General features: G+C 45.5%; 1 protein-coding gene across 1 annotated transcript in view; it reads right to left on the bottom strand.

Annotated features, from left to right (window-relative positions):
- FOXP4 (forkhead box P4) overlaps positions 1-26843 on the bottom strand; it is an 87668-nt gene that overhangs the window by 24698 nt on the left and 36127 nt on the right. The window contains exons 4-6 of the mRNA XM_033917779.1: positions 13163-13252; positions 3555-3677; positions 864-944 (exon numbers count right to left, since the gene is read on the bottom strand). Of these exons, the coding sequence (XP_033773670.1) occupies positions 864-944; positions 3555-3677; positions 13163-13252 (294 nt within the window). The remainder of the gene's footprint in view (positions 1-863; positions 945-3554; positions 3678-13162; positions 13253-26843) is intronic.

Genomic DNA, 26843 nt, shown 5'->3' with positions numbered 1-26843 from the left:
CCCAGCCTACTGAAACCTGCAAGGACTGTACACAGTGTCTTCCAAAGAGAACTACTAATGCCACAGGGCAAACCATGAGCAGAACCTGGGGGAGACCATAGAGTTGTCATGTTCTCTGTTACGAAGCTCAGCTCAGTTCTTTGGGCACTTAACCCCCAAGAATATTGGCTAAACATTTCCCTCCAACCTCCCTCTTCACAATCCATTCCAACTCTTTCCCTTCCTTTTCCAACTTCTCCCCTCCCCACTCACAGAACATACCATATGGCTTGTCCAGTCTGCTGACCAAACCAACTGCCCTGTCTGTACAAACCCATATTCTCCTTCAGAGATCCACCCTTTTGACCACTCTTCCTCCACATCTCTCACTTATAATTTTTGGAAGGGACAAGGAAGGGTCATTCTGTGCCCTCTTCCCACTCCATGAATAGATTCTGTGACTACACACATTTTGTCCACTCGCCCAACACATTAGAAACGTCGCCAGCTGGAACAGCTTGTGTGACTTTGATTTATGAGGGCATCAAATGCGATAGCAACAAAGTCTATTGCTGAGATTTAAAGGCTACACGGAGTCACACTCTCAATCACTGTGTCTGTGGAGTGAATGCCATCATCCTAGTGTTCTCTACACCCTTCACTCCTGCCGGATCCGGAATTAAAATGCATGTTTCTCTGACCTACAGGCCAGGCTGTTGAAGACGTTTTTCCCTTCCTTCCAAAAGCACCTGCCATACCAGGGCCTTGTATGGGTTGAACTGAGCTTTGATGGCATTTCCTACCAGTCTTTATATTATGACACTGCCTGAACTGTTCCCTGGCCCCCCCCCCTCATTGTCACTGCAAAGTCTCTGCCATGTCACCTCTTTGGCTTGTTGCTTTCCAGCTTGTGTCAGGAGCTGCAGTTGGAGCTGTTCCTGCTGCTTCTTGTAACACTCCTGGAGCTGCCGGGAAGAAATGAGAGACCACTGAGACAGAAACACAGAAAACGACTGCAGATAAAGACTTTATGGCCTAGCCATACCTTCTACTTCAGCTCTTCAATCCCATTCTCTCCCTCTGAGCTCCTACATGATGGTCCCATGCTTTCATGATCAGATAATTTCCCCATATCCACCTCCTCCAGGTGGCCATTCCATTCATCCACCTTTCCCTAAAAAAGTATTTCCTTAGACTACTCCCGAGTCCGTTTCTTTTCATTCTCTCAACTCACACTCGATGAGATGATGTCCCCTGGCACCTACATAAGCATATAAGTCCTTGTCCCCCTCTGATCAAGAGCTGCCTTAGTGGGTCCGATCAAGGTCCATCTAGCCCAGTATCCGCTTCACAAAAAGGGATGCAGGTCAGAGACGGCAAATTACAGGCCGGTAAATCTTACATCAATAGTGTATAAACTTATGGAAACGTTGATTAAACACAAATTGGATACGGTTCTGGACGATGAGAGGCTGAGGGGCACCCATCAGCAAGGATTTACAAAGGGAAGATCCTGCCAATCCAATCTAATCAGCTTCTTTGACTGGGTAACAAAAAAACTGGATAAGGGAAAGTCCTTGGATGTAGTGTATCTGGACTTCAGTAAGGCTTTTGATAGTGTCCCACACCGTAGATTATTGAACAAGATGAGGAGAAACATTAACTGCATGGGTTAAAGACTGGCTCAGTGGCAGACGTCAAAGGGTAGTGGTAAATGGTACTCCTTCCGAAACGTCAGAGGTGTTTAGTGGAGTACCGCAGGGATCGGTCCTGGGTCCAATCCTATTTAATATTTTCGTATGGGATCTGCCTCAGGGACTTCAGGGTAAAATTGCATTATTTGCTGATGATGCTAAATTATGCAATGTAGTAGGCGGAAGTACCGTATCCGACACTATTACACAGGACCTACTTTTACTGGAGCACTGGTCTACTATTTGGCAACTGAGTTTTAATGCCAACAAGTGTAAAGTTATGCACCCTGGTAGCGGAAACCCTTGCAGAACCTACACTCTGAACGGTGAGACCTTAACTAGAACTGTTACAGAACAGGACCTGGGAGTAATCATTAGTGAAGATATCAAGACGGCCAATCAAGTAGAGAAAGCTTCATCCAACGCTTGACAAATGCTGGGTTGCATCCGGAGACGTTTCGTCAGCCAAAAGCCCATAGTGGTAATGCCGCTGTACAGGTCCATGGTAAGACCACATCTGGAATATTGTGTTCAATTTTGGAGGCCACACTATCAAAAGGATGAGCTGAGAATGGAATCGGTTCAGCGAATGGCCACTAGGATGGTCTCAGGACTCAAGGATCTCCCATATGAAGAACGCCCAGGTAAGTTGTAGCTATACACTCTCGAGGAACGCAGAGAGAGGGGATACATGATAGAGACGCTCAAATATGTTATTGAGGTGGAAGAAGACATCTTTTTCCTTACAGGACCTACGGTGACAAGAGGGCATCCACTAAAAATCAGGGGTGGGAGATTTCATGGTGACATTAGGAAGTATTTCTTCACCGAAAGGGTGGTTGATCATTGGAATGATCTTCCACTTCAGGTAGTAGAGGCCAACAATGTGCTCGATTTTAAGAATAAATGGGATAAACATGTGGGTTCATTTCGAGGATGTGCTTAGGGGGGTGGGTTATTCGAGTGGGCAGACTTGTTGGGCCGACGGCCCTTTCCTGCCGTCATACTCTGTGTTTCTATGTTAAGAAAACTGGCCATTTAACCCTTCTCCCTGTTTTCTTTTAATGTTCCCAATTCATAGCAGAATTTGTCTTCTATCCCATGACTTTGGAATTTTCTCAGGCGTCTCACCCATGTGTATTTGCAACTTCAAAAAAAAAATGAAGCAAATTGGTGAGGAAAGACTTTGGTTGGCTGAATCTACGCTGTGTATTCCGCTCATATCTTCCCCTGACGAGGGTTCCTCATGTTTTGCTGGCCACTGTGTCAATTGAATACATTTATTCTGTTTGCATTAGTGTAAAAGTATTTGATTTGAAAAGCTAGATTATACTCTGTCCAGTTTTGATGATCTTGATGATGATAAGCGACATTTGTGCTGTGGGAGGTTTTTTTTGGCCATTCTTATGATCTTTTGCTCTACATGAACTTTTCTGGTTAGGAGGCAACACTAATGACTGGCTTTGGAGGTGGCCTTTTGCCGGCTTGTCTTTCAGCTCATAATTATGGCAGAATTATTCTATTGTTTTGGTAACTAAAATTACCCATTACTATCAAATTTGGCAGCTTCCCTACTTTGTGAACATTTCATCATCATCTGTTTGTTCTGGCCTGGCAGACAGCAGGAAAACCTTTCCGGTATTCTCTTTTCCTTCACTCTCAATTCTTATCCATAAGGATTCCATGTTACTATTGGTTTCTTACTGAATTTCTATTTTGCTAAATTCTCTCAGCAACACCCCCTCCCCCAAGTCTCTGCCTTGCCTATTATATCTACCAGGACCCAATACACAGATCTTTGGGCTTCATGTCCTTTATGAAGATCCTGCTAGGGCCACATACACTTCCTGCCCTGTTAAATCCTATCGGAAGTCAGGGTACCTGCTGAAGCATGATTGCCTGCTGCTGTTGTAACAGAGCCTGAAGCTGGGGGGGAGACAAAATCTGTTGCATGTGCTGCGAGGTTATCATCTGAGGAGGCATCATGGCCATGGACATGGGAACCTGTGAAAAGAAAGAAGGGGGCAGTAAGACAGAGTGATCTTCATAACACACTAGCACCTGCTTCCTGGGGGAGGGTACAGAGAGAATGGAGGTTTGGGACCCAGTATTCAAAGTCATTGGAATGGGCAGGAGAAGCTTCTGCCCACTTAAATTGCGCTCAGCAGGCCATAGTAATATAGTAGATGACGGCAGATAAAGACCCGAATGGTCCATCCAGTCTGCCCAACCTGATTCAATTTAAATTTTTTTCTTCTTAGCTATTTCTGGGCAAGAATCCAAAGCTCTACCTGGTACTGTGCTTGGGTTCCTACTGCCGAAATCTCCGTCAAAACTCACTCCAGCCCATCTACATATTGAAGCCCTCCCTAGCCCATCCTCAACCAAAAGGACATATACAGACACAGACCGTGCAAGTCTAGTACCACTTAACCCAACTGTGCCACTGAATATCGTCACTAACCAGTCATCTTAACGCCAGGTACGAGAGGAAACAGGAACTCTGCAGGTGTCCCACAGTTAAACAGGCATAAAGGTCCACATTGTCCAGTTAGCTATGTCATTGTATCAGCAGGCACCCAAAAAACTACTGGATAGTAACCTAGAGTGCTATGATCGCCTCTCTTACCATTGCCATCCCTCTCCCAGCCCCCCAAGAGCATCTGACCCCCCCTCTCTCCCTCCTCGAAATCATCTGCCTCCCCCTCCACAATTCCAATCCTCCCTCCCTCCTTCTCTCCCCTCCCCCCTTCACCCTCTCATTCCACCCATCCCCTTCATCCAACCCTATTCCCATCTAGTCCCCAACAAAGTAAATTAATTCCTACCTACCTCAATGGTGGTCTAGTGAAGAAAGGCAGGAGCAATACTCACTGCTTATTGCAGCTCCCACTTCAAAATAGCTACCATAACCTCTAGTGGCATGAGCTATTTTAAAGCAGGAACTGCAATGGGCAGGAGTGAGTGGGGCAGAGCAGGCCAGAAAGCCTTATGTAGGCCCCAGTGGCTGCCTCTTATCCATTCAGGCTCTGATACTTAATGCCCACCTGTACTTGCCTATGTAAGGTTGCCAACTGTTTACCCCATTGAATGCAGGGTCTTGAGGTTCTGATAGTCCCATTGTATTGCCTAAGAAAAGTAAGACTACCAAGTCCCTACATTCAATGGGATAAACCCAAGAATGGAGCAACTCTTTCAGGGGAATCTGGATCCAGTTGGTAACCCTATTCATATGTGGCCATGTATGCAAGTAAATGGTGTTATAATATTCAGAGCAGTGTAAACTAGGTGCTTTTGTCAGTAGAAATTCGGCCCAGAGGCCTCTCCCTAGGTATTCAAGGCCTTTCCTTTAACCTCATATCTGGTTTTCTCATCTGACATGCACATGTTTACACTGCTTTGTCTCTGAATTCCCCTGCCATAAGCTGAAGCTTTTATCCTCTCTTAGCAGTTAGTAACTGATGGAGAGAAACATTCCTTTTTCTGTGGACATGCATGTTACCCCCACATGTACATATTTGATAGGGTAGAGCTTGCATAGAGCAACCAACCAATCTTAGGCTGGACAGAGCAAGTGAATAACTGCACTATGCGCTAGAGCTTGTTTTTTGGCTTCTTGCTCTGATATTCTCTCTCTCTCTCTGTACTGCGGAGATACAGCTATAAGTCTCTGAAGTCCAGACCCTTCACGCCCCCTCTTTGTGTAAGGAAGTTATGAGATTGCCATGAATACCATCTAACTGTAACCAGAAGCTGTGTGAGCCGATCGTTCTGCTGGCATCTATTGTATCCTATTTCCTGGGTGAATGTGTGAGTCTATGCAAATTTGTCATCTGAGAATACAAAAAAACACATAAGTTACCAGCAGAAGTCACTGCTGATCTACATCAGATGTGGTGTAAAAGCTTGGTTTGCAAGCATAATTCGTTCCAGAAGCATGCTTGTAATCCAAAGCACTCGTATATCAAAGCGAATTTCCCCATAAGAAATAATGGAAACTCAGAAGATTCGTTCCACAACCCAATACTATACGTACTTGTATTGCAAGACCTCTCCTGCAGCATCAGAGAAAGGAGAACCATCGGCTCAGTTGTGATGTGTGTATACTGTATGTACTCGTATTGCAAGACATTGCTTGTAGATCAAGTGAAAAATGAATCCAATGTTTTGCTTGTCTTGCAATCCAAGGTTTTACTGTACTTTACTAGCAGGGGTGGATGGGGCACAGTTCACAAGTATGTGTCTAGATTATGAAATATGCTATCCTACATGCGTACTTCATCTAGGCAGGGACATTTTCAATTGCTCTTGAACAGGTGTGATTGTTGCCCACCTATAAGGTACAGTAGCTGCAATCTCTACAGCTTACGTCAGTGTTTTCTAAAGACACAACAGATGCCCATCTCTAATATGTATGAATTTCCTGTCCTATCTCTTTCTTCCTCCCCTCTTAAAGTCAATTCAATTTGTTACCTTTGCTTAATCTTCTGTAAACCGCATAGAACTTCACGGTATTGCGGTATATAAGCTGTTATTATTAATATGTGCTATAAGCACCTGAACAGGGATAAATAGAAGTTGGGCACCTTCTATTCTCTTAGTGGGCATCTAAGTGCTTTAGTGCCTAGCTGCAAAGGGGGCGGGGCATGTGGGCAGGTCACATACTTATAGAATATTGGAAGTTGTGCACTCAGGTGCCAACATTCAGGTGCTACAGTTTACACCTACCTGTTACCTGGAGAGAGAGTGTTGGTGCATGGCTGCTGGTGTACAAATCCATCGTGGGCTCAGTTCTCATCCCAACCAAGAAGGGAATGACGTGGAGTCATGAAACGTACACGTTATTCCACATATTCTCCCCTAAGGTCAACACACTTGGCACACTGTGTCTGAAGTTGCTGTAACCCTTCCCAAAAATACTATGACACTGAAATACTGCTCCATTGATGCAATCACCTCCGAATCACTTGAAAATTGTCAACATTTCAAACTCTTTTTAAGGGTTGGAAACAGAAAATTGTCAAGACGAGCAAGATTTGGTGAGTAGGGTAGATGGTCTATGCACTGAAACCCCAACTGCAACAAAACATCCAAAATTTTTCCATCCTTGTGAGCAGGTTAGAGAACTGCCCTCTCCTTTTTTCTTTCAATGCCTCCTTTAATCAGCACAGCAGATTACAGTAGTATTCTGCATTAACTGTTTGGTTCCTGGAAGAATAATCATTCATTACAACATCTACTTGATTCAAAACATTGTGGCCATGACCTTTCCTGCTAACTTTTGGGTCTTGAATTTCCTTGGCATTGGAGAACCTGAGTGCTGCCATTGCATGGACTGTTGTTTTGTCTCAGGGTCATTGGGTGTATCCACATTCATCAACAGTAACTAGTCGTTCCAAAACATTGGCACCGGCTTTCTGAAAATCAATTTGGAAGTGTCTACTCGATGTGGTTTCTCGTCAGCATTCAAACATTTGAGCACCCACTTGGCTGACAGCTTCTGCACACCCAGCTGCTCATGGATTATACACCCAACACTTTCCCTGGATATCTGTAGTGTCTCAGCAATTCTTTTAGCCAATATTCGCCAATCTGCCAAAATCAGCTGACTCTGTTCGAGACCTCCCAGACCTTGTTGCATCTTCAGTCTCAGAATCTCCACGCTGAAAGTTTGCACACCACATTTTCACTGTGGAGTATGATGGACATTTGTCACTCAATATTTGCATCCTACATTCATGGATTTCCTTTGGAGTTTTCTTCCGCAGGAATAGAAACTTCAAGATGGCTCGGAGTTCCACACTTTTCATTGACATTCTTTCAGATCATTGATCGAATTATGTCAAAACAAAGCCTTACAATTCTGCAAAATGGCACTTTGCAAAATAAAATAATACTCTTTTCAGCTACAGTGGCAAAACAAAGCTCAGAATTTAAGAAACTAGTTGGGGTGAGAACTTTTCAGCAACCCCTTGTAGATTCACAAAGTTCCATAGGTGTAGGAACTTTGTAAGTCTAAGGGCTCTGAAAATACGCCTCAATCCCATCGTAACACACATATTTTGGGCTTCTACAGGATTGCCTCTATGTGTTTTCATAAAATAGTGTCCGAGTAGGTATCCACTTACCTCTTAAGGTAAGTGCACTTTTATAAAAATTAACCTGCAAAATTCCTAAATGTAATCCAACAGCTTTTCCTTTCTCTTTCATGACCTCTCAACTCTCCCTCCCCGCCTGTTTGAAGCATATTCCAAATCCATCACAGTGATGGATCACAGATGGTCAACACGCTCATCTCCATGACTACAAAGTGACACATGCCATACGTCACAGAGAATCTACATGCTCATCTCTGGGGGTAGAAAGTGACATCATGTAGTATGTCACAGAGGGACGATCCATTTGTCTCCAGGGGTAGAAAGTGACACTAGTGCAGTATATCATAATCCTCTTTAAATCACAAGCTTTTTTTAAAATCTGCTTTCTTTAGAAAATAATGCTTGAAAAATGTTTCTACTTTTCAGTCATTGATTCCAGTAGCTTTCAATCTCAGAGTACAGTGTGGTTTAGGACGTTTTGATATTAATTCAATTGTCACGAGAAATGATTTTGTAATTGTTCTGGGCAGTCTTGTCTGGGGCTTTTCTCTACTCTTCCCTGCTTTACGCTGGAGGAATCGTGTTTGCTGCATGGCTCTGGCACAATCAAAAGCACTTTTGCTTGCTTTCCTAGAAAGGAGCCATTGCAACTGCATGTGCACCCAAGAGGGCAGAGGTCACATGATCAGAATTATGCCATCTCTCCCCAGGACTGTCTGGCCTTCAAATTGGCTTGGCAAGGACAGATGCAAAGGCTGGGGAACAACGTGTGCATCCTGCCACCCCAGGTTTTCTCCTTCAATTCTGCAATTAGCTATCTGGATGATAAGTGTTCCTTTATCAAGATTTCACAGTAATTCTGAATCTTTCCCCATAACTGAACCATCTCAGCCTCTTTAATGCAGATCACACAAGGGATGCCCAGTGGAGGCGGCCCAGGCATTATCTCTGCCACTCCTCAGCCAGCAGCATGCAAGAATAAAACCCTATAATTAACTGCTCATTTGCATGCCCCCTGCCCCCTCCCCTGTGCACTCTTTGGCATTTTCATTCTGATAGCGTTCTAATTACTGTGGAATTCTAGCACCTTCCATCTTGCACCCAGCCGACTGACGCCCTGTCAGGCACAGAGAGACCTGCGGCAGGTTTTCACAACATTAATTACCCCTATAATCTACGTAGAGAAGAGAGAGGCGATTAATCGACATGGGCAGGGTGATTCTGTAACCTCCCACAGGCTCAGGTTCTTCACAAAACGACAATTAGACTTTCATACCAGCCTTTGTCTAGTGGCATCAATAAGATTTCCTTTCACTGGATACAGGACCAACTCCGGGGAAAGCAGACGGTGCCTGAAGGAGCCTCCTTCACAGCCTTGAAACAGTCTCTTTATGTTGTAGGGTAATTCCAAAATGCAGAATCTTCAAGGTCTTCTAGTGATCCAAGGATCCCAGCCTGGCCTGCATCCAAACAAAGGTGGATCTCCTTCTGCCCCATCACACTTAGAGAGAGGCATAATTTCTATCTCAAGCTCCTCCAGTAGGCACTTTTCTAGTGGTATCCCTTTCAGCTTCACCACTTATATATTTCAATGCATTCTCCCCAAAAGATGGGGTTGAAGAGAGAAGGGGTAATGATACCAATGCTAGCCCCAGTTCTTGGCCTTAGAGTACAGGGAACAGTTGTATTTTCCTTTGTTAAACAAGGGCAAGACAGGGAGTCACGTGTGACAGAAATTCACCAAAGTCTCATGTGGGAGCTCACCAGTCACACTTCTGTGAGCTCCTGATCCCCAAACCACGACCCTAGCTGACCTCTAGAATTCACTACCTACATTCCTGTGCTCAATTTGATTCAAATCCCATACTCATGCGATGGTGAGAATGGGAAAGAAACTTCCTGGGGCTCATCAAATCTTTTACTCATTTCAAATCAACACTTTTCCACTCAAACAAAAGAAACTAATTACCTGTTTTTTGAATAAAAAAATAAATAAAAGTCTCCGTTACAGATGAAGTGATACCGGTGACCCGTACAGAAGGAGGGGAGCCACAGAAAAGAGGGAGGGAGCGAACATATGCACGTGTATTGGATCAAGGAAAGGAAAGAGAGGGGGCATGAACTTGGGATAAAAGAGGGAAGTAGGGAGAGGGGTCACAAACTTGGGACACAAAAGGGAGGGAGGGAGCATGTCTGGACACAGAAGGAAGAGAGAAAGCATGAACTCCAGAGAGAGGAAGAGGGCATGAACTTGGGACATAGAATGAAGGGAGGGAGGGAAAGAGATGCTGAGGAGGGAGAGGGAATAGAAAGGGAGAATTGTTGGGCATAGGTGTGTGAGTGAAAGGGAAATAGAGATGGTACACACAGGGAATGGAAGATGAGGATTGTTGTAGAGATGCATGGGGAAGAGAAATATTGGATTTTATGCTGGAGGGAATGGAGGGAGATATGTGGCATGGAGCTGGAGAGGGGTGATAGAAGGAGAAATATTGGACATGGGGCTAGTGGGCAAAGGTGAAAGATGCTGCACATTGTCCGGGGGATGAGAAAAGGAGAAATGTTGGATGTGATAGTAGAGGGGATGGGAGATCCCTATCTCTCTCTTTCCCCCACTCCATTTGCAGCAAGGGAGGGAATGAGAAATGATGGACAATGAGAGAGAGAGGGAGACATGTTGCACATGAAGGTGGAGGAGAGAGGAAGAAATGCTGTGCATTTGTGGGAAAAAGAGGTAGAATGATTCAGGATAGAAGGCAGTGAGGATGCTGTACAATGGGATCTTCTATCCTGAAGAGAGAAATGCTGGACCATGGTAGGAGGAACCAATGGACAGCAAGAATTTGCAGAAGACAAGAAAGCAGAGAAAAGAAAAACTGGAACCAACTTGATGGAAAAATAAATCTCCAGACAACAAAGGTAAAAAAAAAAAAAAAAAAAAAAAGGAATTTGTTGCCTGGAATATCTTAGCTTTGGGAAGCGTATACAGCAGATGTCTTTGTATTGCGTTCAAAAGAAAAGGAAATGCATTTCTGGTTTTATTTCTCTAGTGCTGAAGTACTTGCTGACCCTTGCTGTGGTTGGTAGGGATCCCCAAGCAGTGCCAACTGAGGACCTCCAGCAATGGTGACCAGAACTTCCCTCCACCAAGTGTAGCAGTCGCTGGCAGCATCCCTCAGCCATTAAGCTGCCAGCAACTGTGACTCAGGGATGTTGCTTCTGCCTGGAACCCCCAGTCACCTTCAGAGGAAGTCCTCCACTGACATAGCTTTGGGGTCCTCATGAGCTGGAGTACAGTGGAACCTTGGTTTACGAGCATAGTTCGTTCCAGAAGCATGCTCGTAAACAAAAATACTCGTATATGAAAGCGAGTTTCCCCATAGGAAATAATGGAAACTCGCTTTGATACGTTCCCACCCCCACCCCTCCCGAGGCCAGCGGCGCTGCTCCCCCACCCCCACTCGCAAAGACCTAGGCCCCTTTCCCTCCTCCCATGAGCAGATCCCCCAACACATTGCTGCTCCCTCAGACGGGCTCTATATTGCCCCGTTCACTCCCCATGGATAAATCCACGAACACATTACTACTACTCCTGCTCCCCCAGGAAGTCTCAGTGGCGCCTCCATTCTCTCCTCCCCGGCCGATCGGATACGTCGCTGCTCACCTGCAGGAGTGCAAACTGGACCCTCCGAAGCTCTGATCGCTCCGAAGTGAACAAAAGTGCACAGCTGACAGCGCTGCACCACACCTAACCCAGTGGGATCCGCCCACAGTGCCCTACCGCTTTTCCGTTGGCCGCTCTACCCTTTCAATCCGAGCAGCCCTCTTCTGTTTACCGCCTCACCATTGGTTGGGATTGAAGGGGTGGTGTCTCACCCGTTCACTAAAGCCCGACCCCCTGGCTTCCTGGCCCTTGTGAAAGCCGGTAAGCGAAGATGATTGGTCTGTTTGGATGCCAATTATAATGGGAGGGGCCAATGGTTGGTGGAGGAGGCGGGAGTGCTCAAGGCCGGCAGAAGCAGGGAAGATCTTCTAGCGGCACCTGCCAGATGGGGGGAGGGGTAAGTTTAAGTTGTTTGGGCGGGGGTGCCTGTTCGAGTGGGGGGGGGAGCAATGCTGGTTATCGAGGGGGGGGTTCTCGCAAATCGAGTCAACACTCGGTTTGCGAGACACGTTTTGCGAGAATGTTTTGCTCATCTTGCAAAACACTCGCAAACCGAGGTTTGACTGTATTTATATTCTATATTTACATTAGTGGATCTGGCAGTGTCTTTGCTTATTTGTAAAGGGGTCTCTACCAGAGCCTCTAATTCAGTAGCAGAATTAAATGAAATAACTACTTCTGAAGTTTATGGGGATGGGCAGGGACGGAAGAGATTACTTGTGGGTACAGGAGGGCACGGATTTGATTCCAGCAGGGACGGGTTTGATTTCTGTCCCTGTGCAACTCTCTAATCCCAACTCTCCAGGCCCCCAGATGCCCCCCTAAAGCCCATTTGTTTTTGTTTTCATGCCACCGTCTTCCAAAATGGGGCACTAGGTAGGGTCAGTCTGTCTAGCAGTGTAAGTGCAAACTACCAGATAAAGATGCATTGTGGGGGGGGGTCAGGCAGCAACATTTTGGAAGACAGCAGAAGTGAATGAGCATCACAACATCCCTTGTTCAAGGACCACAACAGAGAATGACACGGGGACAAATTTTTCCCCCATTCCCGCGGGAACTCATTTTCCCATCAAGTTCTTTTCCTGCAAGCTCCGTCCTCAAACCCTTTAAAATCATAAGTGTTTGAGGCTTGTGCGGTTAAGGCAGAGCTTACAGGAATTGGACAGGGACAGCGACATTGAGTTCCTGCGGGGACAGGGACACATTTGTCCCCGTGTCATTCTCTGGTTCACAAGGTCTACTGAGTCTTTGAGGTATCAGTGGGAATCAGGGTGTCAGGGGAGGGGATCCACCAGTATTTCTAGTGGGGGAGGTGAAGGCTGTTAGCTATTCTGTGTCAGCTGCAGAGAACGAGCGAATCCTTCTGCGCCTTCTCAGTCCTGGCATTTAAGGTTCCTACATTGTTCTCACCGCATTGTCTTCTGCAGCCCTTCACTGAATTGAGCTGAGACAGTTAATAGCCTCCATTTCAAAATATTCACAAGGATTTGCTTCTGCGCTTCCTCCTACACAGTATAATTTCCCAGCACCAGCTCCCCAGTACTTGCAACTGGTGCAATCCCAGCAGAGACTAACAGCAGAAAAGTCATTCCATCCTCAACAGCCTGCCCACGGCAGGGCCACATTAAGTGGACACCCTCCTGGTTATGCTTCAGCTTATGCAACACCAGTAACCCTAGAAGGCTCAACAGGGACAGCCCTAGTGCTGAAAGCCCAGCTCCTCTTACCTGAACTGCCTGGGCCTTTGTTTCATTACTGCTGGGAGAGTTCAGTCCTGTGGCCTGTTGTAGAAGAAACTGTCTTGCTGCTTGTAGGGCCTGAGAAAGAGAAAAGGTTAGAGATGAACTCTGTAGTCACGACGTATCTACATTCATCTAGGGAGAAAGATCATGAGTGCTAAGAAGCAGACAGGCAGCAGGAGGCACTGTGGAGCAGCCTCAGAGGTCTGGTTGAAAGAGCTGCCCCCTAAGGACAGCACCTGGTACTGCCTTTCCTGCTGGCAATTCTGTGCAGTGCCAAGTCGCTAACCACCCAAAGAACATCAGAAACTGGCAGCATTTTGGAGGAGGGGAAGGCAGTGAGAGGGATCAGGGAACAGTGAGCAATGAAGCCAATCCTCCCCCCCCCCATGTCCGATGCCATTGTAAGCCCAACCTCAAAGCTCTTTTCCTAGTTTTTGTCTAAAGAATTTTTTTTTAAACATTTTTAAACAACAAAGTAATTGTACAGCTGGCTGCAAAGCAGGTTTTTATTTCATGGAGGGGAAAGGTCAGGGGGGCGAGAGAGGGAGCCCAGCTTGGCAGCTCTGCTCAGAGCTTTCAACACCAGAGCTGTAAATCACTGGACAGACTTCCATCTCCCACCCCCACCCTGAGCCGCTCTCAGGGCGTGGCAGAAAGAAAGGCCTGCTTGTTAATACAGTAACAAAGAGAGGGATTCTGCTTCAGGAATGGGCCCCAAAACATGCACAGCTACAAAATCACACCTAATCCTGCAGCTGCTAGAGCCAGCATGAAGGGTCCTCAGCTGTTGCTCTACAGCGACACCTACTGGCTCATACAGAACATGCTTCACATGGGTTCCAATGTGGCCATATACAGGACTTGCAGCAGGACAGCAGGAATCGGCCCATCAGTAAGCAGAAAAAGCAGCTTAATATCTGAGCATTGGCACAGCAGCCAGTGACAAGCATCCTGGGGAAATGCCACTCCCTCACCGAGGTGGAGAGCAGGAAGAGAAAGGCCTCAAGATGTGCATTTGTTTGAAATGACATTACAAGCATCAAGAGCCTTTCCCTTGTCGCTTTTAATTACATTACATTACATTAGTGATTTTTATTCCGCTTGTGCCTTGCGGTTCAAAGCGGATTACATAAGAAGAGAGCTGGACATTTCCAGGAGGGTACATGACATTGGAGAATACAGATTGAGGGTATAGACTGAGGGTATAATCTGAAAGAAAACAAAACTGTTACTTTCCTATTCGAGCACTGGGACTCACTATTGATAACTCTGCCCCTAATACATTTTAAAATTCAGAATAGAATGAAAAATGCCATAAATGACTTGAGACAGTAACTCACGAATATCACCATGTTTCAGCCTATTTTCAGAAGTTTTATGAGGGAGGGGTTAAATGAAATGGCTAGAAGAAGTCACAGCACGAAAGAAAGGGATGGTGGGGAGGGGAGGGGATGGCAGAAAGAGAGGACAGTAACTTGGGGGGGGGGGAGGAGGTTACACAGAGACCATTATGGCTGGTCAGAATTCCTGGCTCAACTACTGAACATCTCTATACAGGCCTGGCTTACAGAGGTTCAGGACCCCTGTCCTTGGGATGCTGAAAATATCTTCCCCCCCCCCCCCTCTCTGTTTACAAGGACTCTAGAGAAGGTAAGGAGGTACATAATCAAAACAAAAATACATCTAAAAACCCACCTAAATTGACACTTGGACGACCAAGTGCTGATAATAAAACGGGTTTAAGACGTATCTAAACGCAGCTTAGGCCTTTTCACTGCCACTGTGTGCCAGAGTGAAAAGGGGCATTTTTCGAGGAGTGGTTAGGGCGGAAGGTGCAGCGATAATCGAAAGTTTAACGAGACTGCCTACACGGAACTTATACATTGTGATTTAGGCGATCTAAAAACAGGTCTAAGTACCCAGAAGGTATCCAAAGTGACCCCGACACACTCCCTCAGTGATCACTGACCCCCCCCCCCATATAAATTGGAATAAAAACGTACATATCTGCCTCCGGAACATCAGCACTTGGCTTAGGAAAGCCTAGCAGAGCTGCACAGAGGTGGCTTAAGCAGTCTGGGGGGTGGGCTAGTGAACCATAGAAAAGGAGGACCCAGGCCCATAAGCCACTCTATCCACTGCATTCATGGGGAAACATGTGCACCCACCAAAACCCTATTGCACTGCCATATAGGTGGCACCTGCATTCATAAGGGCTACTGGGGTGGTAGACAGGTAGAAATAGTAGGTTTTGGGGGGACTCACCATGACCTGCAAGGGAGTTGTGATGAGATGTTTATATGGCACCCTTTTTGTGAAGTTCACAGCAGTGTCCTGTAAGGTGCCCCACTGCTCTGTTGCCACGTCTGGGTGGCCAGTCCATCACTTTGCTGGTCTCTCCCACGTCCAAAAGGTCTTTTTTTAGGCGTCTGGGATTTGAACGAGAATGCGGTATAAAGATAGACGACTTACTGGTCTGGACGATCAAACGGCTGAACGTAGAAGTAGACGATTCTCAAAAAATATATATATTTTGGAGATTGGACTTTAGATCTCATGCACAAATACAGGATGTCTGGGGGGAAAACTCCCTCCAGGGATTCAAGACAAAGTTAGACAAGTTCCTGCTGAACAAGGACGTGCGCTGGTAGGGCTAGTCTTAGTCAGGGCGCTGGTCTTTGACCAGAGGGCTGGGCAGGATGGACCACTGGTCTGACCCAGCAGCGGCAATTCTTACGTTCTTAGATGCTGCCGACTTTGGAGAACTAGCGCCTTAGGTCCAAAACAGATTTAGATGAGGTTTTTTTTAAATTATGCCCCTCCAACGTCTTTGAATTACCGAAACTAGGAGGTAGCAAAATTCAGCAACTGCTGCCTGTGCTCAAAATGTGCAAAGATGAAGGTCACTAGTGTGGCACAGGACACGGAGAAGGAGGACACCGCACCAGGAAGGCCCAGTACACGCGGCAAAGAGGTGTAGTGCCAGCACAGGACACAGGGAGGCAGTCTGATGCAGGAGGGCAAAGGGTTCAGTGCTAAGGTGTTGAGGGAACCTGCTCAGCCCTTCCCCCACCCAAGAATCTCCTCTTGGGGATTTCATTTACTCCCTGCTGACTCTCTCACTTTGCTGTTCTCTGAAGCATGAAATTACAAGATTTACAACAAAAAAAATAAAAAAAGACCTTCAATCTTGCACAGTGGGGACCTCATGGCAGCCACAAGGCCAGCTGACAACCCTTCCCTCAGCCCCCAGTAGGTACCCAGCAATGCTCGAAAGACAAAGCAATTTCTGTACTGGAAGTAAAATCCCCTGGGGTAGACACCCTGCTTCCTTCTGTTCCAGCAGCTTCAGCAGAGACACCATCACTTGAAGCAGAAGAGACAGGCTCTGAACCCACTAGAGACTATCACAGTTACTGCTGCCCTCTCTCAGAAGGAGAAGTCGTACTTAGATATGCTGCTTCCGCACCCTGAGGTTGCGGGTTCAACTCCAGCCCTGCTCCTTGTGACCCTGGGCAAGTCACTTAGCCTCTATTGCCCCAGGTAGCATAGTTAGATTGTGAGTCCACTGGGACAGACAGAAAACAAACGTACGTACACCGCCCTGAATTTCTCCAAGATAGGCCGGTATATCAAATGCCCCCAAACAAACATTCGACCATCAGTTGAACCCAGCTCTGCAGTTCCTCCCTTAATTCATGGTTCGGTATCCTGGGAAGAGAAGACTTTCTGAAAAGTCTGGGTCCAGTGGCAGTTGTGTCAGAGAGAGAGTCAGGCCTGCCCCTAACGATCAGAAGAGGAGACTGAAAACAAACCTGTATCTGCCCCTGAGAAATGTTTCAGCTGGATTTAATCACGTCATCTCACAGAAACCAGAGAGGGGAAAAGAGCCAATCGATGAACGGAAAATAACCGTTTTCCTTCACAGAAAAAGTCAAGCTAGACTTGGCAACGTCCTCACATTTTCCCAAATCCTAAGGATTAAGATGTACACACCACAGAGAAGCAGCATAGGCGAGACAATTCAACATGACGGCATTAGCAGAGAGAGCACAGGCCAAGACCTACTCTATGAAAATTGAGTTGATTTTGTGAATTAGAAACTGGATAGATTAAAATCAATGATTTAAAAAAAAAATTAGAAATAGGATTTTTTTTATTAAAATTTTTTAAAATAAAATGCGTTTTTAGTTTGAAACAATTTTTATTGATGACTAAACATAACAAGCAATCAAAACAGAGAAACAAATCAATACAGATCAAGAAACAACACAGGAGAAAATGATCAACCCAAAAGTCATCAAGGTTTCACCCAGCCCACCCCCATTCCTCCCAAACAAACAGCAACTCATCCCCCAAGAAACCACAAGGCATGTACACTCTTAGCACCTCATGGCAAACCCAAGCCCATAAACCACCCCTCCCCAGAATCCCCCCCCAAAACTCCAAACTAACCCACCCCAGCTGGAAATCTAATCTAGGATTTGTGGCTCGCTCTATGCCAAAGATTACAGGGAATTTACAAAGAACCAAAAGTAATCGATTAAGCAATTAAACAAAAAACCCAGATGATTCTACAGAGCTGGTTAAAGCAGAATACTATTTGCAGAATGCGATGAGATAATGCCATGAGGGTCTGAAGTTGTTGTTACTAGATTTGTCTGTCCGCAGTTCATACAGAAATGGTTTTAATTTCCTTCTGCAGTTTCTCATCTAATGTCTGGTGGCGGCACATGCGTTTGGGTGAGGGGAGAATCATCTGCCATTCGGCTTGAGTGATGGTTGTGAATGAGGAATGCCTTGAAGGAGATCCGAGAGCTTCTTGAATCATTTGGATCTGCTAGTTCTTGTACATTTGGTTGGCAAGTGATGATTGTTAGGCCTGGCACAGGGGCTGCTGTTAGCGCATTATAGGAAAGTTTTCGGGAATTGAAGTTTCCATTTTCTATTTCGGTGGCAAAGTACTTTTTTTGGTTGTTGCTTGATCAGTACTTCCAATATTATTTACTTATTGAATTTCTGTTCCAATCTTTTTGCCCTTATTAACCAGTAGGGGTTATGGGTGGAATAGGGTGGGTGGAATAGGGTTATGGGTGGAATAGTTTCATGAGGAAACTTCAATCTTTCAAAAATAAACTTTTTCAAACACTTCCACTGGAGACATACTCAAAAGTTTTGGACAATTCAACAATCGTCTATTGAAGTTTTATATTTGTTTGATTTTCCATGAAATATTTTTCTGATCCTTTATTATTGTAGCCACTGTCTCTTTCAAATTAGTAGTTTCTATATTTATTTTCTCCGTAGAATAAGAGTCAACTTTTGAAACAAGTACCTCTATATCTTGTGCCGTTTGCCCCACAGTTGCATCGAGCTTCCTTATGGCCCTCAAGAAGTGTTGCCAGTGTCACTGCAGGTTCCCACCCTGAATTTCCAGCTTCTCTGATGTTTTCCGCACTTTGCAGCTCCTTCAGGAGCGAGGCATCGCCCAAATCTAGTTCCAGGAATCCAGAGTTTCTTCTCCTGATCTCCCACTCCACTGGGCAGGGCGGTACATTTCCTAATGGAGGCGATAACAAGATATCATGCTCTTGGAAGTCGAATACTCCTTCGCTCGGCTCCATTGCAGAACCAAGCCTCTGATCCTCCAGCCGAGGGTTGGCAGCGGCATGTCGGTCCAGTATCTGAGGAATCGTAGGTTGAATCGGTGAGGACGACAGTGGCGATAATAAACTGGCTCTGTCCCCTTCCTTTTGGAGTGTGGCATTGAGAAAAAATCTCCAAAGAAGAAACAGAAAAAGATTAGAATGGCCAAGCCACTCAGAAAAAATCACTGGAGCGAAAGAACGTCGTCAGTCTGTCTGCCATCTTGACTCCGACTCCTCCCTTGCATCGCAATGATATTTTAAAGAAAGCACTTGGATTTAGAGACTGTTGAAGTAATGATTTTACTTGTAACAGAAGTAGCGTTTTCTGCTGAAATAGAATATTCTCTTCCTTTGGACTCATTTGTTCCACACTGAGAAATCAGGAAAACTTGGTTTTCTTTTCCAAATTATGAACAAAAAAGAAGATGAAGATAAGTGAGAGCTCTACAGAAAGCAATAGTTTAAGTTTTTCATGCGAGGTCCTGGCTGATAGTCTTAGGGTTTTTTTAAAAAGATATTTTGTTTAAGCTTAAGCAAATACAAGAATAAGAACATATGAATTGCCGCTGCTGGACCAGACCAGTGGTCCATTGTGCCCGCTCACGTGGCAGCCCTTGGTCAAAGACCAGCATCCTGAGACTAGCCTTACCTGTGTACGTTCTGGTTCAGAAGGAACTTGTCTAACTTTGTCTTGAATCCCTGGAGGGTGTTTTCCCCTATAACAGCCTCCGGAAGACACTCTCAATTCCCCTCCCCCCCCCCACGTTCCCACCCTGAACCATTGCGGCAGTGGTCCTAAGCCACAAAGCCCTCCATCCGCTCTCCCTCATGCCCCAAAGTGCCAGAAGCAAGTGGCGGTCCTGAGCCACGAACCCCGAACCCCCTCACTCCTGCCCTCCCTCTCTCTCTCTTCCTTACCTGAAGCGCAGCGGTCCTGCAGCCAACCCAGGCAGGGCCTTTCCTCTGTCACGTCACTTCCAACACGTCAGAGGAAAGGCCTTGCCTGGCTGGCCATGAGCAGCCTGTTTCCTCCTGCTGACCGCTGCACCTTGGGTAAGGAAGAGAGGGAGGGAGGCCAGGAGCGAGGGGACCACCACCTGCTTCTGCCACTTCAGGGCTTGAGGGAGGAAGGCTAGGCAGCTCAGGACTGCTGCTGTGGAGTGGGAGGGAGGGGGGTTCATAGCTGCTTGGGGCTTAGGGGCTTGAGGGAAGGAGGATTTGCGGCTCAGGACGCTGCCGTTGGTGCTTTGGGGGACTTTTTTTTTCCACCGGTAAGAGTCCCAGTTAACCAACAAGAATGAGTCTCTGTAGAAAACCATGATTTAAATCAAGTCTTTCTGTCTAGTGAATTAAATCGATTTGAAATTTTAATTGTGATTTAAATCATTGATTAAAATCAAATCCACCAAGTATGTGGAGTTCGGTGGGTAGGGTGGGATTACATATTGTGGGTGGGAGGATGGGATTTGGATCTCTTGTTTTGTTTGATATGTGCTGAGCGGCATAAGCAAACAGCTTGCTCAGCATACTCCTTTCTTGTTGGGGGGTTTTGAGTATGGATTGGGTCTCATGGTGTGGGTTTGGGATGGGGTGGGGGTTTGGGCTTTGGAGTAGGTGGGGATTGGGGGGATTCTTTGGTTGGGGTGAAAATGTGTTTGATGGTACGTTTGGTGTTCGCGACCTTGTTATATTGTTGTGCTGTATTATGTATTTACTGCTGATGTGCCAATAAAACATGATTTATACTAAAAAAAAAAATAAAAAAAATCAAATCCACCCTGGTTAGAAATTTACTTAAACATTTCCAGGGTTTGAACAGCAGTAGGCCTTTGTTTAAATTGCTTGTGCTGTGGCTCTCTTACAGGAAAAGCACAAGCCAAGGACTAGTGTTATAGCCCATCTTCACCTCATGTGCATAGATGGCGACTACTTCCCTTTATCCAATCTAACCCATTTTACCCTTGAAAATTTATGGCTGTGGATGATGAAAATGAAAACAAACCTACAGCCCTCCCTTCGGTTGCAGTTGGCATCGGTCTGACCCTACATCATGTGGAATCTTTGGATCAATATTCAGAGCCATTTAAACAGACAGAAGAGCCCCCTGGCCATTTAAATCACTTGTCCTGGGCTAACTATAGATTTTTTAGCAGCACTTATCAGTTAGTGCCACTAAACCTGGCTAGTCTTGTGGTCAGTCCAGCAGTGGATTTAGGCTAAGCTTCCACTCCAGCCTACTAGTGGCCATTTTCAGTCTGCTAAGTGGCTAAGTAACCGCAAACAGTTAAGAGAGAAAGCACCTACCTGCGTATTAGCTGGTGCCTGGCTCTGTTCCAGGGTTGACGATCATACCCTGGTAGTAACGCTGGGAGCCGCCCATTCCCCGATCACTAATTTCCGGGGTAATTCAGCCCATGGTAGCAAGTGGCTTCAGGTGGGTGCCATCACCTCCAGTGGGGTCTTGGTTTTTAAAATTGTATTTCTTGCTCTTTCTGATTTTACTACAAACTGCTTTCTTGCAACGTATTGAAAAGAAGGTCAGGAAAGTTTCCAGTCTAACGGGAAGCCCACCCAGGAGAGGGGTAGGTCCAGTGAATGTCACGCTCGGTGCCCACACCAGGCAGAGGTCACAGAGTGGGGGTCCCGGCCCACCGTTCTGTTTTAACTTATAACTTCCAAACAGTTGTAGCCAGCTCAGTTTTTCTGCATGAAAACTGGATGTGAATAAGATTCAAACTTGAAATAAAAAATGACAAAATGTATATTATACAGAACTGTTTAAAAGTCTATAAAACAATCCTACACCTATTTCTTTCTATAAAAGCTGCTTGCTGGAAAAAGAGTTATTTTTACATCAGTCTCCTAAAAGTGACATGCCAGCACTGCAAATTTAAAATGTGTTAAAGTGAAAGAAACAGCACTGCAGAGCCTTTGAAAGGACGGACAGCCGTAATCAGTTCCAGACAAACTCCACCTAATCAAAACCAAGTGGGAATTCAGATGGAAAAGAAAGCCATGACCTTTCTCTGCGGCTGGGGAAACCTCTCTTCTCTCCAAACTCTGCTAATAAAAAGCAGAAAGGCTCAGCCAGCACAGCTTCAGCAGGAGATCGCTCCTCTGCGGCCCAGATCATCCCCAAAACAAATTCCTCCTAAGAGACTGCCCTACAGCTGCCGAGCGTGTGGGCTGGCCTCCAAGTCTGGCAGGATTTCTGTGTAACCCTTTGCCGCCATCCAACATAAACCCTTGGAGGGGTCAGAAACTGCAGCGAGAATTCCCCCAAGCCAAACAATAAAAGTCACCAATGTACAAAGGCTGTGCTTGAAATCACCCTCACTCGCCCGTGACCGGGCTGGAAGTTTCTCCGGATTGCCACAGCAACCACGGTGGCCATTCCAGAGGCAGCACTTCCACGTCCAGTGACCCCCAACCACAGCACTAAATCCAGGAGGGATTTTGCAAATCACCAAAGCCCCCAGAAAGAGGAAACGGACACAGCATATGCCTGGTAAAGAAAGCAGTGCCTAGTCTTTTAGAACTTCCTACAAGACCAAGAACTGCTCCAAACCCTAGCGCTGGTTCTGAGCTAGAAAGGCTTGCATTTGCAGCTCATTTTGTTTGAAACCCTGTTCAGAAGAGACCCCCTTCCCTAGAAAACAGTAAAAAAAAAGAATCAATATATGCTCTACCCACTTTACCGCCAAAGCGAGAGGCTACATAGGGTCCATGGCTATGGTGGGCAATGATTAATACAGGCTGCCTCTGCTGTGTCCTGCCTACGAGGAAACAGGAAGTTACATCCGGAGGAGGTCGCAGAAGAGCTCCTGGGACTGGCCAGAGCAGACAACCTGCCTTCTTTTTGGTTTAGGAAAAGGGAAAAAAACATATAAGAAAAGCTTTAACAAGCCATAGCTAAATTAAATATAGTTCTTCTTAGACCCCTAATATGGAGGGAGGTCAGCCCAGAAAAATTCATTAGGCTTAGCCAGGCAAAAAAAGAAACCCTCCAAAAATTAGAAACACCCATTACCTGACAGAGATGATCTTCAAAAAATGATATTTTACCCAAAACATTTACAAGGATATGCGAGCAAAAAAAGTCCCCCCCCCCCCCCCGAGAAATGCCTTCCTCTTTTCCTGTGTCTCTTTAGTCTCCCATCAGGGCAAATCCAAACACAGTGTCCAAAATATGGAGTCTGAGCATTACGAAAATAGAATCTAATTTCTGCATTGAAACACAAATAAGGTAGCTCTTTCCTCAATTACCGATACTGAATCCTCTAAAATCGCTAAAGATTATCAAGATTCATACACTCATCTTCTTGTTCAGATTCCTGAATTAAGTCCCCCGATTGTCCTTCAATCTTCTTCTTTGAAGCAACAGGTAAGAAACATAGAAACATGACGGCAGATAAAGGCCAAATGGCCCACCCAGTCTGCCCATCCACAGTAACCCTTATGTCACATGCCTATCCCAGGTCCTCTTCTCCAGCTAATGCACATACAACGTTCAATACTACGTGTCAAAGACTGCAATCCCAGTGGAATTCATGAGTCAAAGTGAGAATCTAATGTGAAAGCGTGATCGCTATTACTACTATTGCTCATTTCCACGGTCCCTGCTCAGAAGAGCTTACAATCTAATCTGGACACTTAACCAAAGTATGTGCAAAGCAGATTACAGATTCCTTAAAATGCAAAGTTGAAACGATTAAAGGATAAAATCCACCGATCTGACCTAACCAAGGCCTCAATCTCCAGAATTAGCAACAGAACTCCAAGCAAAGGCCCCTCAGATCCACAACAGCACCGACCCAGGGAAGAGCTGATCCCAAAAAGGCAGGTAGGTAAAATTCCGCAGAAGTCCTTAAAAATGCCCAGCGTGGCCCACGTTTCACCCGTGGTCATATATACTAGATGATGGAGTCCAACTGGCGTGTTCCCGCTTGGCACGACAATCTACCCTTCTTGTTTGCTTTTTCTTCCCACAGCTGCAGCATGTGGCCCACGTCAGGTATTTTAAGGACTTTTACGATCGGTTCTTCTTTGTGTCACAACCAAAACAAGACATTGGATAACTAACTGCCTAATTGAATGAATTTCTGCACACAAGTTACAGAATAAGGGCAGTTGCGCAGGTAACATAATTCAGTAATTGGCTGTTAATTGGCATTAACAGCCAAGAATTACACAAATGCCCTCGGTCACCATTTCCAGAAAGTGCAGCTTCACTGGGGATGTGGACTTGGGGTGGGGGATGCACAGGTCTTAGGATATTATTTAAATGCCTAACCACCCACAGTTAGGCATAAGCATTTAGGGCAGCCATTGAGCAGATGCGTGTAACGGCAGCTGTGCATCACGCCGGCAACTACATTTTGGCAACTTTTTGACAATTTACCCCTCAATGTGCTAAGTGTCTTAATTTCAGCAATACGAAGGCCCAGATTCACTAACGATAGCGACTCAATCTCTGTGATTGATTCACTATCTTGTTTGCATGCAAATGACTTCGGCATCCCTCCTGCCATTTTTAGTGGTTTGGGGGTGGGGGTGAGGGGTGGGCTTTTTCCTTTACACTGGCCAGATATTTTGCGTGTGTAATACACGCAAAATATCTGTGCCATTAAAAAAAAACAAACACCCAGTTACTACTATTAATTATTTCTATCGCTACCAGAGTCACAAAGAAAAAGAAAACAGTCCCTGCTCAAAAGAGCTTACAATCTAAGTTACTGACAGGTACAGCAGTCGGGTTTTAGAATTGTAAAACAGCCAACAAATCCAGGTTTATTAAAATTTTGCTAAAACGCCAATCATAAATTCTAAGCGCTATAGAATAAAATAAAATGGGGAACATCATAACTTAATAAAAACAAAACGTATTGACATAACGTACGGTGAAAACAAGAGGAGACTAGGGAGAACTACAATATTTCAAGGAAAGCAAACATAAAAGGTCAAAGTGAGAGGAAGAGGAGGAGCAAATCAGAGGAGAGAAATAGCTTTTGTAATCAGGGAACTGAGTCCGCTCGCATAGGCGTCTTTGAAGAGGAAGCATTTTAAACGTCCCGTCAATGTTAGTGAATCAATCGCTTGGCTCGTTTGCATGGCCGGATTGGGAAATGGGTGATCGATGGGGGAAAACACTCACTGGGCAGTTTTGTGAATCGGGTCGGAGAGCAGTGATTGTCGCTAAACCTGTGAAAACAGATTCAGCCACAAATCACTGACTTTAGTGAATTGGGCCCTATGTGGATATCACCACTGAGAAAATTGTTACAGACCGTCCTGGCATTGCAAAGATGTTCCCTCTAGCTATAAGGACTGTGAGTCTATTTAGGTACTATCCATGTAGCTAAGTGGTTTAACTTTGGAAATCAGACATGCCTTTATTGTCTGGTGATTTTATTTTTATCTGAATACAAAAAAAGGCCACTCTCTTTTGACATCAGGAAGGTAATTAAGGACCATATAGTTAACAAATTAAGCGAGTGGAGAAAAAGTCCTCGGTTCAAGCCACAAGAGGCTAGGGAAACACTAACCCGCAAGAAGAAGCTCAAGAAATGATCCCGTAACAGTCACAGGCCATAAAAAAAACTCCACTTGCGATTCACTCGAACAGAGGAGATTGAGAGGGGACATGATCGAAACATTCAAGGTACTGAAGGGGATAGACTTAGTAGATAAGGACAGGTTGTTCACCCTCTCCAAGGTAGAGAGAACGAGAGGGCACTCTCTAAAGTTGAAAGGGGATAGATTCCGTACAAACGTAAGGAAGTTCTTCTTCACCCAGAGAGTGGTGGAAAACTGGAACGTTCTTCCGGAGTCTGTTATAGGGGAAAACACCCTCCAGGGATTCAAGACAAAGTTAGACAAGTTCCTGGTGAACAAGAGCGTACGCTGGTAGGGCTGGTCTCAGTTATGGCACTGGTCTTTGACTAGAAGGCCGCCGCGTGAGCGGACTGCTGGGCACGATGGACCACTGGTCTGACCCAGCAGCAGCAGTTCTTACGTTCCCTCCTCACCAAACGTCAGGAACTGCAGAGTCTTAGTTCCACCCAGACAGCAAAATACTTTAACAGCACAAAAAATACAAACTTCGCCACTTCTCTTGTGCTGATCTTCAAAAATCCAAATCGCAAATCCCTACGGCGCATCTTCAGAGGAATAATCCACAAACTGCTCCACTCATGTGTGGATATGTTTAATCACTGGAAAGACTCTGCAGTTCCTGATGACCAGGAAATTGTTCTCGTGAATGGCAAGTGGAGTGTTTTTATGACCTGTGACTGTTACGGGATCACTTCTTGAGCCTCTTGTGACTTTTTCTCCACTCGCTTAGTTTGTTAACTATATGGTCCTTAATTACCTTCCTGACATCAGAAGAGAGTGGCCTTTTTTTTGTATTCAGGTGATATTTCTGCTCTGACCTTTATTAAATTTCCTGTATGGATTTTATTTTTTTATCACATATTGGTTCATCTTTGGCTTTAATCTCCCCTGTCCATTTGCCTTTTCTTTTATCCCCTAATTTCATCTCCACCTGATCTTTCATGCTCAGCTTTCTTACATTTTTCTTCTCTCGATCCACTCATATTCCATCCCTACTCCTCTACAAACAGTCAAGCTTCCTCTTTTTGCTACACCACACGTGTCCATCATCTTTCCTCGAGCATTTGTCTTATCCCCTTTCCCAGCATCTTCCCTTCCATTTTTCTCTCCACCTCCCAATGTCCACCATCTCCCCTAATTGCCCCTTCCACTTCTTGTGTGTCCAAAAATTGCATCTCATCTCATGTTCTGCATGCACCGCCACAGAGCTCTGAGCCTAAGCAGGTTCGGCATCTTTAGGTCCCGCTCCCTCTGATGCAACCCAAGTCTTAAGTTGAAGGGGGTGGGACCAGCATGCACCTGCTCTTTCTGGCTGCCATTCTAATTCTGCTTGCTGGTCTGGATGGAGGAGGTGGCCCCCAGGCTCACTAACAGGGCGGTTAGCTCTTCTTAATTACAACATG

This window comes from Geotrypetes seraphini, chromosome 13 (assembly GCF_902459505.1).
Source record: "Geotrypetes seraphini chromosome 13, aGeoSer1.1, whole genome shotgun sequence".
Lineage (NCBI taxonomy): Eukaryota > Metazoa > Chordata > Amphibia > Gymnophiona > Dermophiidae > Geotrypetes > Geotrypetes seraphini.
This window is presented reverse-complemented; position numbering and strand designations above follow the sequence as displayed.